Consider the following 14,202-nt stretch of genomic DNA (forward strand, 5'->3'; position numbering starts at 1 on the left):
TCAGTTGGATCTAAGAGATTTGAGGGTTGCCGACTGCGACCATCCATCGCTTTGAAACGTCTGAATGATGGTGAAAGATGGATAATTATTTAGAAAAACCAACAGAGCTGCGGATTGAATGGCTGCCTATATGACCAACCACGCTGGTAGCACCTTGTGGCCTGAGGATGGAGAGCTGCCTCAGAAGCTCTATGATATTCTGTTTTCTGATTTTAAAAATTTATTCGTACACATATTGTATGAAATATCTATCTTAGCAAAAAAAAAAAAAAAGTAATTACTTTTTGTTATTATAATTAGTAGAAAATAATCACTATTTTCTCAACTTGCTATGATCAAGTAACAGTACAGTCTTTTTAACTGTTGATCGAGTGAAAAATTTTTCTTCTGGCTAGTATATAATGATTTGATTCTGAGATTTACCTTTTTACTTACTGAGCACTGTTTGTGAACTTTATTCTCATTATATGAGAATTCTTATAATAAAGAGTAGTAATTTAGATACTTAATATACTACATTATAACCAAAAGGACGTAAAATTTTCGGCAAATGTCACCTTCACCGATTCAACGGAAAAAACCCCCTTTACATTCTTTTTAGGTACACTTTAGCAAGTTGGCTTATGAGTGCCGACTCCCTCCCTCGCTTTAAAACCCCCTCCTCTCTCTCTTTCTTCTCGTCTCCCAAGTAGATCGAGAGAGCAGGTATGCAACCCCCCACCACCCACCCCGCAAAAAAAAGGTTTTTTTTTTATGCTTTTCTCCTTTGGCTTTCTTTTTTTTTTCAGTGCTTTTGTTCAACCAAGGACGATCGGCTGGTTTTTAAGTTAGAACTGTTTCAATTTGTTTTTTTCTCTTTTTTTCCCATATTTTTCTTGCCGATTTTGATCTTTATGCGTAGTTTTCTTCTGTTTTTCTTTTCCGATCGCGTTGTTTTTGATTCATGATATTTTTTTCTTTAGAAAGTTGGCGAGACTATGGTTACTGTTTCATTAGTCCCGAGTTTGATTCTAGTGGAAATCATGGATGCTAGGGTTTTAGTTCTTGAGCCCTTCCTTTTGTTTCCTTGGTGATTCTAGGGTTTTTCGGTTTTGTACTGTGTTATTCTGCTTTCTCCTTCGCAATGCCTTTCATGTGGCTTCAAGATTTTGAGGTTTGGAGCCTTAGCAAGAAACGTGTGAGAGATAGAAGGATAAGAAGTAGAATAAGTTAGGGTTTTGGTTTAAACGGATTCTAGGGCTTTTAGGGTTGTAACATGGAAACTACTGTATGGAAATTTGTTAAGAGAATTTTCTTTTTGATTTACAATTTAGATTTTACAACAATGAAGGTAGATTTAAGCGCTCAGTTTCATCTCCGGTTCTTGAAATTTTGCTGTGGTGTAATTTGCTCTGAAATATTGTTAGGATTTGGTTTCTCCGCTTCCGATGTTCACAGTTTTGAGTTTTATTACAGAAAACAAAAGGAAGCTATAACATGGTTATTGGGTAATTTTAAGTAACAGAGCCAAAGCTAGCCTTAAATTATCCCACCATGTCCCGCCAAGCTCACCTCCCTCCTCGGTGCCCATTTAAGAACAGGGGTTTGCTGCCCCAAGGACTGGATTCCAGACCTCAAACCACACTATATAGGTTTCCATCCCAAGGGTTCATTATAGATGAAGAACCCTCATGGCTTGATGACCTCTTTACTTACTCGGACAGTAGTCCTAGAGGGATCTCTCATCGGAGATCTTGGAGTGATTCTGCAGCAATTCTGGAGGTCCCAACAACTTTGGCTGGTCCGATATCCCCGGTTGGTGAAGGAAATACTTCATCAGTTGGTGCCCTTCACAAATCACCAGAAGCCACAGATGAGGGTGAAACTAATTCTGGGTTTGAGGCAGGTAGCGGGTATGAGGCAAGCTGTGTCTACGGCCCTAACTCCCCCAGGCAAAAGAGTAAACTGACCAGCTCGGAAAGCTCCCTAGTGGCTGCTTTGTTGGAAAATGTTCCTCAGAACCCTTTGCAATATGTTACTGTGGATTTCCCTGGTGCCTCAAATAATAGTGAGTCCAATGTGAGTGGAGATATTCTGGTTGCACCAGGTGATCATGATCCAGAGAAGGCATCAAAAAAGTAAGCCATCTTCCTTCCCTCCGCATCTAATGTATGCAGGTGATCCTTTTCACTCATTGATTGCAGCTTACCTTGGAAGCAGCCACCATTTGCTCATGTATCAATGATATTGTACTTGTAGCTTCTCAAAGATGAATTCAGCTTCAAGTGTTGTGGAAACTTTTCTACTGTCATTTGAATTATTTAAATATTCACTCCTATTTTTCCATTTGGATGCATATATCTTGCATTATCAGCTATCATTTTTGGTAGGATGGCCAGACAGCATAACTTCTAGAATCCACCTAGTCCAAGATAAGAGCAAAATTCTCCCTCCTATAAATGCACGTTGCAGCATGCTGTTGTAGACATTCTATATATGTATGGTAGCTTTCCTGGACTCAATGTAATATATTCATGATTTGAAAGATATGAGAAAGGAGTGTCCTACCAAACCTATATATACTACTATGAAATAAGAGGCAAGAATAACTGTATTTCTATTACATGCCAATGATCCAAGAAATTCAAAATGATGTATGCAACGCTTTTGACCTGACATGATTGACCTGATAATATGTATTTACAGTTTGCAACTGGAAACCCTTGAGCATTTATTTATCACATTAACATCCCTTAAGCATGCTTTGAGGTTTTGATAGATATCGAGAACTTGTCCCATTTTGTTTAGAGTTGTATTATCATAAACTTTTGTTGGCTATAAGGAAGAAAGATTGATTTTATGTTTGGGTACCTGGGATTTATTAGCTAAGTACTTGCAAGTACTATCAAGTGATTTATGTTTTGAGATTTATAGGCCTGATACTTGTTCCATTCATAATTGAATGTGTTGATTGTTTTATTGGATTAACAAGTTTTGGACCTTTTTTCCATGAAGAATTCTTCTTCTGATCTTTTCGAAGTTTCTACTTGCCATAGCATGCTTAAGCTAACCTTAATCATCAAGTAGTATTATGTCCGTAATTGTTGGCTTTATGGATTAGGCATGCAACCCACTAAGGTTTGAAAATTAGTGCCAAGTTCTTGGCCAAGGAAATGGATGAGAGTGGGACTTGTGATAAATTAGAAGTCCAATTGGTTGGAAGGAAGACCTTTCTTTTGCGACCAAGGATCGACCATATAGGATTCTTTTAGTCATTAAAATAGTTTCTACAGAAGGAAAGAAGAGATGGTTTAGTATTTAGAACTTTTTAGTGGTTGCAGGGCACAATTGATAAGACAAATGGGTAAAGTGAAACAACTTTTTATTCATTACGATGTACAAGGACTATTATATTGCTAAATTAAAATTCAAAATTATATTTTGCTCAATTAACCCTTTCCCAAATTGAGATTTGATTTGTAACTACTTGGGGCCTCAAATGATTACTATAGGTAGTTACATCAACTTCTGCTTATTGCTCTTGAGGACAGTACCTTTTTCTTTCTGTTTAGTCGTGCAAGTACCTTCTGATTTGATGTCAGCTTAACATTCTTGTATATTGAAAAATTCTGAGATATTTTGGTACAAACCATTTGTATGAATTAAATGAATCGTCTTTACTTGAAGTTTTGTGACCAAAAAAAACTTCTACTAGAAGTCTTGAAGTCAACAGTTTTCAAGGGAGGTAACTACTCTACGAAAGGTCATGTTTGTCGCTTGACGTTCTTAATCTCCCATCCCACCCTTCTAGGTTTTAATATGTATTTTGTCTAGGTGTTCATTACTTGTAATAATATGGAAATATGGAATTAACTTGCAATGCATGTTCATGATACAAGGAAATGAAGAACTTACACCATTCTCATTACATTGAATGAATATGACAATATTATTTCTCTTACGCTGATATATTTCTCTAGCTACTATTAGTGATTGCTAGAAGCATCTCTTGTTCAATAATTTTGAGGTCAGGCCTTTTCTTTAAACCTCTGATAAAGGGTTGAGGGACAAGCTGCTTGGATTACTCTTCTTTGCTGCTAAGTTTTCCATTCTTTTTTCTTTTTGTTGGAAAGGATGTAACCAGATAAGGAGGTATATGATCTTGTAAATAATATTTCAAATTTTTAGGATAGAGTGAATTATTGGAAACTGGATGTTTTGTGGATTTGCAGGCCTGGTTGTTTAGGTTCTTTTAGTGTATTGGGACACCTTGGCCATGGCTCGTGAGGAATTTAAGACCTTGAGCAGGTGTCTAGGTCTGGTGCCTTCTTGGGTTCTTGTTTGTTCTCTTGTTATTGTGAATATTTATATGAAGTTTGAAACTGGAATAATGAAAGTATAACAAATTTAGCACAATGGAATCATGCTCTCTCTCATTCATTTTGTAACTAATACTAATATCAGCATTTGTTTTGTATTTGACAAGTATGGATATAATTATTATGGTTCCAATGTTAGTATTTCAAAACAATATTTAAGTACACAAATTGTCTCAGAGTGTTATACGTACTATAGGAGTTGATGCTTATGTAACCAAGCTCCAGATCATCATGTATCACATATGCATGATTCAGGAATGCTGTTCACAATAGGTCCACAATGATACCTTTATGAAAGGTCGATTCCTATTTTCTCCTTCGATCTAGTGTTTCTATTGCTTTTAATAAGTAATTTGCATATTCAAACAATAGATGTCATTTTTTTTTCCCTAAACAAGTTATAAATGATTTATCCTATGTATATTCAAAGAAGACCGGGCGAGGCACCGTCAAGGAGAGGATGCAATTCCAGAGGCAAGGACTAGGAAGAGAGGTAGTTTGAAATTTGTTGGATAGTGGTGGCATGGAAGAATTAGATTTGGGTATGAATATACCTACCCTGTGATAGAAATAAATGGCTGCCCCAAATCTAAAGAACTCTTGAAGATGGGGTTTGAGAGTTGTGTTAACAGTACTAGTAGCTGAAATATCTTGATTTATGGAGTAGAATGTGTTTTTAAAGGTTCTCATATGACTTGCCTTTATTGTGCTATTTATTGATTTTGTCTATGCATTTTATTTATCTGTGTTGCTTTCTTTTAAAACAAGGTATGTAATCGATATGATTGGATAGCACCTTCAAAACCTTATGTGACATGTACTAGAAATTTAGGTATATTTCTGTGGGAGCACTAACATAGTTTGACAGATGATTATGAAATTCTGCTTCGTTGGTTTATAGCCCCATCTCTAGAGATGCTGAGACAAGGCTAAGACTAATTTGTATATTTCATATGATACTACATCTGAAATCATAAATCGTGCATATTGAATCCCTTATATTGTTTATACATCCTGAATTACCTATAAGGAAGACATAAAGCCCCCGGTACATTACAGTATTAATACTGTAAGCTCATCTGTGACCTGTCTGGTAGGTCTTAGGTGTGAAAGGACCTCAACGGGTATTGTATCAGTGGAAGTTGAAGAGGGGAGAAAAATGGTTACCTCATCAAATATCATTGCATAGCAGAACAACAACAGAGATGGATTCTTTTTAAGAAAGGAGGGACATGTACTGCTACACGGACCCTTTTGGTACATCAGTAGGGTTGACAAATTAAGGGCTTTGTCACAATTAATGACTTCTCTAGGATTTGAGTTTAATTTTCTATTAGAAGTTAGTGATTTGCATTAGGAGCTCTGCTAGTCATGACTCAGACTGACTGTAGCATGATATTGAGGGTAGTTTTCAGTGTCAGCAATCTATACTACTACATTAAAGGGCAGTCCAGTGGCCTTTGGAGCGTGACGTGTGCCCGTCTCTGTGGTTGCTTTATGATTTAAGCCCAAACCAAATGCAATCTATCCTACAAATTATGCCTGATCCTGGCCTGTGGCTTTATGATTTAAGCCCAAACCAAATGCAAATTTGATATTTCAGACCATGTCTGCAACTCACTAGGGCTGATTGAGCTTGGGCCTCTTGTTTGCATGTGTCAGAAGTCTCCAACTTTGCCTGAGAAAATTTTATCTGTACACTGCATACGAGTGGTTTCCATGGGTCAAGCCCTTGAAATTAGGCATCTTTCTCTTGCCCTAGGATAATATAGTGAAATGTTTGGTATCTCATCTATTGCAGATCTACGTTGGTTGACTTTCTTTTTTCTTCCTCCGCCGTTGGTGTGCAGAATATTTCTGTACTAGAACATTTGTGCTCCTGACTTTATTGTTTTGTTTGTCATACTAAAATCTGTGATTTACATTGCTGAAGAAATTATGAACACTGTTCTTTGCTGGTACTGGACTTGGGGGCTGACCATTTTACAAGCACCCTTTGAATGAGCTTCCTTGCACAACTAAGAACATGCTAATTCTGCCAGCATGATTATGTTCATCTTATATAAAATAAAGTGCATTTGTAGCAATCATTTTATGTCCCTCATCTTTAGATTGTTGTGCTTCACATCTCGTAATTTTCTACAGGCGCTCAGGGCAACGATCTAGGGTCCGAAAGCTTCAATATATTGCTGAACTTGAGAGAACTGTTGATGCACTTCAGGTAGTCATGTTCTCAGTTGCCCATGCTATGGATTACTTTTGTCTTTGCAATTTTTTTGACAAAAACCATGCCTGAGTTTGTCTTTTGTTTAGACTCTTGGGGCAGAGCTGGCAGGAAGAGTTGCCTCTATGTTTCAGCAGCATTTTGCTTTATCAATAGAAAACAAGAAAATGAGTTGGCAGATAACCAGTCTTCAACAAGAGAAAATAATGAAGGATGGTGAGTGTGATTCTTTGTTTCTTGTAGATTTTGTAAAAATAGATTGATTGGACACTTTTGAAAATGATAATAATTATACCCGTGATGTATGAAATGCCCGTTTTAGCCAAAAAAAATGATAATAATTAGTTAGATTTAGCCTATGTAACTAACAAACCAAGTTATTTAGAGTGGAAACTAAGTTAACAAACATAGGCTTCTGTTCAACTCTGGCTTTCAAGTTTTTAAACTGCAATCACATTGTTGCAAACAAGGCCGTAAAATTATGAAGATTTGAAATTGGGTGCAAGTTTTTTTCCTTTTTTATCTTATCGAGTGCATGTGTGCATCTACTCTCCTTTGTCTTGGTTATCCTGAGTTATTGAATGAATGGTGATACGAGTGGTGCCTGCCACCTTCTGTGTATTGTATACTTCTAACATGTATTGCACCTATTCTTTAGGCTCTACTCTCCTTTGTCTTGGTTATCCTACTTACAATGATTATATATATATTATTTTTTTGCTCTGTACGTGGCTCAACTTCGCAATGTCTGCAGGTCAGTATCAGACTCTAAAGAGTGAAGCAGAGAGGTTAAAGATGATTTATGGACGTCACCGAAGAAGCAAAAGCGCTGCAGCCTGTTTTGAGATGGGCCCTACGACTACTGATACTTCGCAAGTTAGTCGGGGGATGTTGGACATGGGTAAGCTCAGTCTTGGTGGGAGCCCAGTTGCAATGAAACATGGTCTTGGACGCGGATGACGGTCCCTGGTCATCATCCTGAGTGCAGCACTGCAAACCATCTTACTATTAGGATTAACATTCCCAAAGCTAGATTCAAAGCCACGGGCTGGTAAGCCTATTCTAACTAACATTTGCATTCCTCTCTGCAAATGCTTCCCTTCCCCTATACAGTTGACCTGGTAGAAGCATCACAGATTAAACTTTACCAGCAACTTCAGAACTCTGAATGCATGTACATGCTTGCAAAGCTGTAGTGCGGTCTTCGGTCACTGGTAGTTTTTATGAAATTATGAGAGGAAATCTTGAAAGCATAATGTAATTACCAAAACTCTCATAGTTATCCTTGGCGTTCAAAATGGTGATCATGATAGTGATAATTGTTGGAATGATGTTCTGGTGAGATGGCTGCTGGTGCAACTCTTATCTAGGCAGCCATGATGCATCAACTTAGTCTATCTTATGTAGACTATATCTTATCTGGACTATATCTTATCTAGTCTAGGTTGGAACGGGAATAAGCCGGGACAGCTGCCTGCTTCCAAACTAGGCACTGATGTTTCCATGGGTCTCAAGAAATTTTGATGCGCAGGAGAAACCGAAGACGCGACTTCCAAGGATTTGACTTGAAACTGTGAGATGCCTCAGCTAGCCGGCACACTAGTCTCGCTGAATCACATCGTAATGAAGTCCTGCTTTATCCAAAACCCAAAATCTTGATAACATAAGAGCCTCTAAATCCAACTTTGAAGTTACAGAGGTAAGAAATCTTCATCTATACAACTGTGTTTCAACCTAATAAAATCAAATCTTCTTATTGTTGAGGATGAAATCTCCAACCCGCAACTCGTATAGGGTCATCTGACCTGCATTTTGAGCCCGGTAGGTGATGAATGCCTTATAGATCTAGACAACTCGAGTTGATTTGGCTTCCAAATTTAATGCCGCACGCTCCTCCTCAAAAGTAATCAATTAACTCGGAACATATCCAACTCATCCTTCTCCAGGAGCAATATATATCGTCGCTTCTGCTTTGCTGGCAGGGATTGCAATGAATCAATTCCATCTGTAATGAATGAAACAATATATGTTCGATCTTGCCTTCATGACACCCGGTGATTTCACCGGATCGGCCGGTTTTAACTCCTCGGACCAACTCCAGTTTGCTTCAACCCAGGAACCGACCCGGTCTAGTCTCAACCCAGATTCCCGTAGACCCGGTTCGCCACCCTCTCGGCCACGTCCAACCGCCCGTGCATCCGGCACGCCCCCAGCAGCGCCCTCCAAAGCGCGTCGTCCGGCTCTTCCTCCATCTCACCCAACAACGCCTCCGCCTCCTCCACGTGTCCTTCTCTCCCGAGCAAATCCACCATACACGTGTAGTGCTCCACCCCCGGGCGCACACCGCCAAGCCGCCCCTCCCTCATCATGTCGAACACCCGCCTCCCGGCCTCCGCCAGACCTCCCCGTGCGCACGCCGCCAGCACCACCGTCATCGCCGCTGCGTCCGGCGGTTCCCCCTCGTCCAGCATCCGCAGGAACAGCTCCACCGCCTCGGCGGCCCGTCCGTGGGCGCCGCAGGCGGCGATCATGGCGGTCCAGGAGGCGAGGGTCCGGTGGCGCATCCGGTCGAACACGTGGCGAGCGGAGGCGAGGTCGCCGCACTTGGAGTACATGGCGACGAGGGAATTCGCGACAATGGGGTCGGGTGCGAGGCCAGCGGCTAGGCTGGCGGCGTGGAGGGGGCGGCCGAGGCGGAGAGAGGCGAGGCCGGCGGCGGCGCGGAGGGCGGAGGCGAGGGTGCGGGCGTCGGGAAGCGGGCCGTTGGAGAGCATGTGGCGGAGGAGGAGGAGAGCGGGGCCGTGGCGCCCGAGGTTGGCGTGGGCGCGGATGAGGGAGTTATAGAGGAAGGCCGGGGCGGAGGGGGCGAAGGAGAGAAGGAGGTGGGCGTCCCGGAGGCGGAAGCAGCGGGCATAGGAGGCGCAGAGCTTGGAGCGGATGAAGCGGTGGCTGGCGAGGCCGAGGGCGAGGAGGCGGGCGTGGGCTTGGCGGAGGGTGGGGAGGTCACGGGCGGCGGCGCAGCTGTCGAGGAGGGACGCGTAGAAGGGCAGGTCCTCCGGGACGCCCATCCTCCGCCGCGTGGGTGGGCAAATCCAAACCCAACCCATGCTCTAAACCTATTAGGCTTGAGGGTCGGACGTTCTGTGGGGCCCAAGCCGTGCGGCATCCATAGGCTATATACATGGGCCATGGAGCTGATATGGGCCGGGCTTGAGCAGAGCATATCAAAGGATAAATAGGCCCAGATAAACACTGACTAAAAATAAGTATAGTTTAGGCCCGAGAATCGATCCTAGCCCTAGGCCGTAGCCAGTAGTTGATTTAAACCTATTTGTTATAGTCTGAGACCCAAAAAAAAAAAACTATTTGTTATCGTCTAATTCAACTTTATTGAACACAAAAGAGAACTACTTATACATCATCCCGAGAAAAAAAAAGCAACATTTACAGATTAGCAGATTAAATATTACATATATATTGATCATAATATAATATATGATATATGTTAATTGGTGTCATCAAATCCTTGTGCTGTAAATAATTTAGTCAGAAAATTTAAAAATTAAGGATAGATTGTTAATTACACAGCAATATTCGACAGCAAAACCAATAAAGTGAGAGATGGCCATATGACAGCGGAACTCTATATAAATAAAGAACAAGGGAGGGAATTAGTATTACTAGTTCGATCTTTTAATTTTGTGGTATCATTGTGTGGCCATCTTAGATGGCATCCGAGGGCAGGGAAGACTATCTAGTCTTTGTATCAATTTTGTGAAATTTCTTTTTTTAATTAATCATCGATAGAGTTATTTTTATCGTTACACCTCCATGCCTTTCTCTATATATTTTCTAAGTAGATTCAAGTCAAGAAAGTTGCATACCATTGGTAGAGAAAGTATAATGGGTCATAGGTGTTTGAATGAATGCAGAAGCAAGGCATAGGTAAATAAATACATTAAATTATTTGCTTATGCCACCATCTAAGTTTGAAATGACATGTATATGAATAAAATGGTACACCTTGCATGTCCTATAGGGTTAACCCTAAGGATGTGTAGCCGTCTGTCACATGTTCAGCGAAGGTCATCGGATCGGGGTGTGACAGAACCAATGCAAAAGCAAGGCATGCATCAACCATAATATATCCCTCAAGATGTTATGATAGCCAAGGATATTTCAACACCTACGTTGCCATCAGATCGGGAGTCGCGGCAACCGCCGCATACTCTTAGAAAACTTTTTCTACGAGCATGAAAGACATCTCGTCATAATATTATAATCAAGCAGAGAAAATAATTTAAATAATAATGTTCAAATCTAATTAAATAACAGAACTAAAAATTTTACAAAACCAATAATATTCCAAAATCTTGTATCAATCTAAAATAAATCTAGTATAAATAAAGATATCAAAATCTTGTCTCTAATCGCTCTTTCATGATAAATTTCTGAGTTAAGCTAATTCCTCGAATCTGTAAAATAGTAAAAAATCGTATAATGAGCTAGACAACCTACTAACTAATGAATATCTTAACTAAACAATTCATATAATAACATAAAATATAAATACAAATTATGATGAATAGTATAAAAGCATAATCAATTCTGTTTCAAAATATAAATCTATTAAAATCCATATCATTCAGATATTCGCATACGTAATCATAAATCTAATTTGAAACAAATCGCATTCAAATTAACAGCCTTTAACTATGGCCACACTTATACCTTGTGGCTAGGCCAGACATAGAATCATACTTATACTTTGCGGAGTGAGCTAGAATACTGCACTTATACTCTGTGGAGTGGACCAAAATACTGCACTTATAACCCCCAGAGTAGACCAAAATACTACACTTATATTCTGTGGTAGGGCCAAAAGTAGAATCAATGAGGTCGATAATAGTCAGAGTATCAATGCATAGCTCCTAATCGGCAATGTTTAGAACATAGTCAAGCCGAGAGTTCAAATCTAATATATATCAAAGTTTTTTTTTTTACAAAATAACATATATATCATAATTTCAAAACATAGTCAAGCTGAGAGTTCAAATCTGATACATATCAAAGTTGTTTTTTCGCAAAATAACATATATATCATACTCCAATCAATATAACAATAGTCTAAAAAATATTACTCCAAGTTACACATCTATTTTTTATTCAAAACACCATTTCATAAATTCATAAATCACATATAAATCGATTAACAATTTATTTGATGTAAGAATAATACTATGTAAATAAAAAATCTAGAAAAAGCAAATCATTACTTATCTTGCAAATGCAATCAAATTAATAGATTCAATTAATACCGAAAATCCTTCTTAGAGCCTAATATTCCAAAATTATACATTTTATTAAAATTTCATCAAAAATATTTTAAAAATAAAAATCCTAAATTCCAACACCCTCACACGGCTAACCAAGAAGGAGTGCTCGACATACGAATCAGTCCAATCAAAGTGATTTTATCGAATCATGCTTGGACTAGAGCAGAGATGATTCAACAGAGATCGGAGGTGATCAAATCTAATAGTATTTAGCAAAGATCAAGGTAGGGGTTGACGCACCACCCGACGACTCTAAATCAAGACTCTTCACCTAGGTTGATTGAAAATCATTGAAAATCGTACTTACAGGTGCAATCAACCCTAGAGAGAAAGTCCAGATAAAGAGAAAAATTTGTAGAGAGAGAAAGGATAGAGAAGAGAGAGTCTCAGTCCGGGTTCAACAAGGAGTCTGGGTTTGGTTGTTAATGGCACACAGGTCAACTTGGATCAATCAACATGTTTGGCCCATGAGTCAAAAGAGAAAAACTTTGCATAGAGAAAAATAAGAGAGAGAGAGAGAATAAGAGAGAGAAAGGAGAGAGGAAGAGAGAATAGTGTCTCTCTCTAGTCAAGGAAGAAGAAAGGAGGGGGGAAAGGGTAGATGCAAGTGGTGCTCGGTGTCAAGGACCCATGGCTAACAGGAGATCGGCAATCGATAGCAACTGGCGGCCGACAGCACCAAAAATAATCAAAAATAGGGGTTTTGACCCCTTAAATAGAGAAATAGGGCAATCCTAGTGGCCAAAACTTCATCTATGGCTGTAAGCCACCGCGAAGGATTACGAGAAAACTCCGGCAGCGAGCGCTGACGGCGGACCAACCAGTAACAAAGAAAAACAAAGATCGACTAGTCAAAACCGGAAAATCAGGGGCTTTTTCCCTTCTTTTCTAAAATTCGGTGATCATCGGCTGGAATCCTTGATCCATAAACTCAAAAAGAAGCAGAGGAAGAATTAGTTAAAGGATTTTGGCTCTCACCTAATCTTCCACAATGTATGACCACGACAACGGTGCGGATAACGATCGACGATCGCAGAAGAAATGGTGATGAGGAACAGATCAGCACTCTCCAAGGTAGCCAGGGAATTATGAGAACATTAGAGGTTGAATATAAATACATCAGAATTTGCAAAGTTATAATTTTGTGACAAAAAAATATTTCTTTCGAAAAATCAATCATAAACATTACTCATGCATAAATTATGATAACACTTTATCAACAAACAACTTTTAAATGAGGTAAAGGATCTTGATGAACATGAACAATCATGCAGATCCACAAGCAAGAATTGGCGTGTCAATACAAAACAAAAATCTTTAAATGATCCAATGAATCACGGCAATAATTGACCGGCAATGATTAGATTGTTGGTTCAAATTTTTAACTTGTTCGGAGCTACAAATACAACAACCTTGCGAAAAGGCATGAATTTAAATACTAAGTCCTTCGATAAACCATATCCACCAAAGTGCTGAGCACTATAAGGGAAAGAGAAACAGAATCATAAGGAAGCTAGTATCAGATATTAGAATCATAAGGGAAAGAGAAACGTAGTTGTCCCACAGAATACCACCAAAGTGCTGAGCAACATAAGACTTGACCCAGTCATCTGCCCTATTCACCTTCCTATATATATGAGATGCCTGAAAAATAGTATAGTCCCTCGTCAGTTTGAGAATGTCCTGCAACAACGGATGCCCACAAGTTGCCCTGCAGTGGCCCTGAATCCATCCGATCACCATAGCAAAGTCTCCTTTAAGGTGAAAGCAATCTGCGCGCCAAGGAGAGCCTCCTATAGGTGATGCCCTTTCAGACAGCCCTTAGCTCCGCTCTGGAGACAGAGGTCTCATAAATCCCGATGCCCTCTACCACCACAAATCTAGAGATGGGGCTTTTGATCACAAATTCGACTCCGCCTCTACTTCCACTACTATCATACATGCTACCATTGAAATTTATTTTGAGAAAGCTCGGAAATGAGGGCTCCTAGGAGATGAAGATCGTTTAAGTCACTACAAGAGCTGAGCGTGAGTTTCAGGTATCCCTCGCAATCACAAGTTCTTCGACGGATGGAGACTGGATGATCTCAGCCGCATGAAGTAAGGCTCAGTCAAAAACCAATCTTAGCTGCTGCTTTTTGTTCTCGAAGATCCAAATAATTCTATCTAGCCAGATGTGGCAAGTAACATAAGCGGCCTCGACGCACTAAGAAACTGTAGTCGATCTCCTTATGTTTTTTTTTAGATAAGCATGGAAAGCATCGATAGGGGTCGTAGACTGCAT

The 14,202-nt window shown here is 39.8% G+C and overlaps 2 protein-coding genes across 2 annotated transcripts; one reads left to right on the plus strand and one right to left on the minus strand.

Moving 5' to 3' along the window:
• Nucleotides 1-620: 620 nt before the first annotated feature.
• LOC103703144 (basic leucine zipper 34-like) lies at nucleotides 621-7,889 on the plus strand. The gene is made up of 5 exons (XM_026803007.2): nucleotides 621-705; nucleotides 1,456-2,117; nucleotides 6,504-6,579; nucleotides 6,672-6,798; nucleotides 7,337-7,889. The coding sequence occupies exons 2-5, from the start codon at nucleotides 1,534-1,536 to the stop codon at nucleotides 7,540-7,542; spliced, it is 993 nt and encodes a 330-aa protein (XP_026658808.2). The 5' UTR covers nucleotides 621-705; nucleotides 1,456-1,533; the 3' UTR covers nucleotides 7,543-7,889.
• An 828-nt stretch (nucleotides 7,890-8,717) lies between these two features.
• LOC103703240 (pentatricopeptide repeat-containing protein At3g46790, chloroplastic-like) lies at nucleotides 8,718-9,650 on the minus strand. Its single transcript, XM_008786022.2, has one exon. It carries the CDS (start codon nucleotides 9,648-9,650, stop codon nucleotides 8,718-8,720), a length of 933 nt encoding a protein of 310 aa, XP_008784244.1.
• Between the last annotated feature and the right edge of the window lie 4,552 nt (nucleotides 9,651-14,202).

Source organism: Phoenix dactylifera, chromosome 10 (assembly GCF_009389715.1).
Source record: "Phoenix dactylifera cultivar Barhee BC4 chromosome 10, palm_55x_up_171113_PBpolish2nd_filt_p, whole genome shotgun sequence".
Taxonomy (NCBI): Eukaryota; Viridiplantae; Streptophyta; class Magnoliopsida; order Arecales; family Arecaceae; genus Phoenix; species Phoenix dactylifera.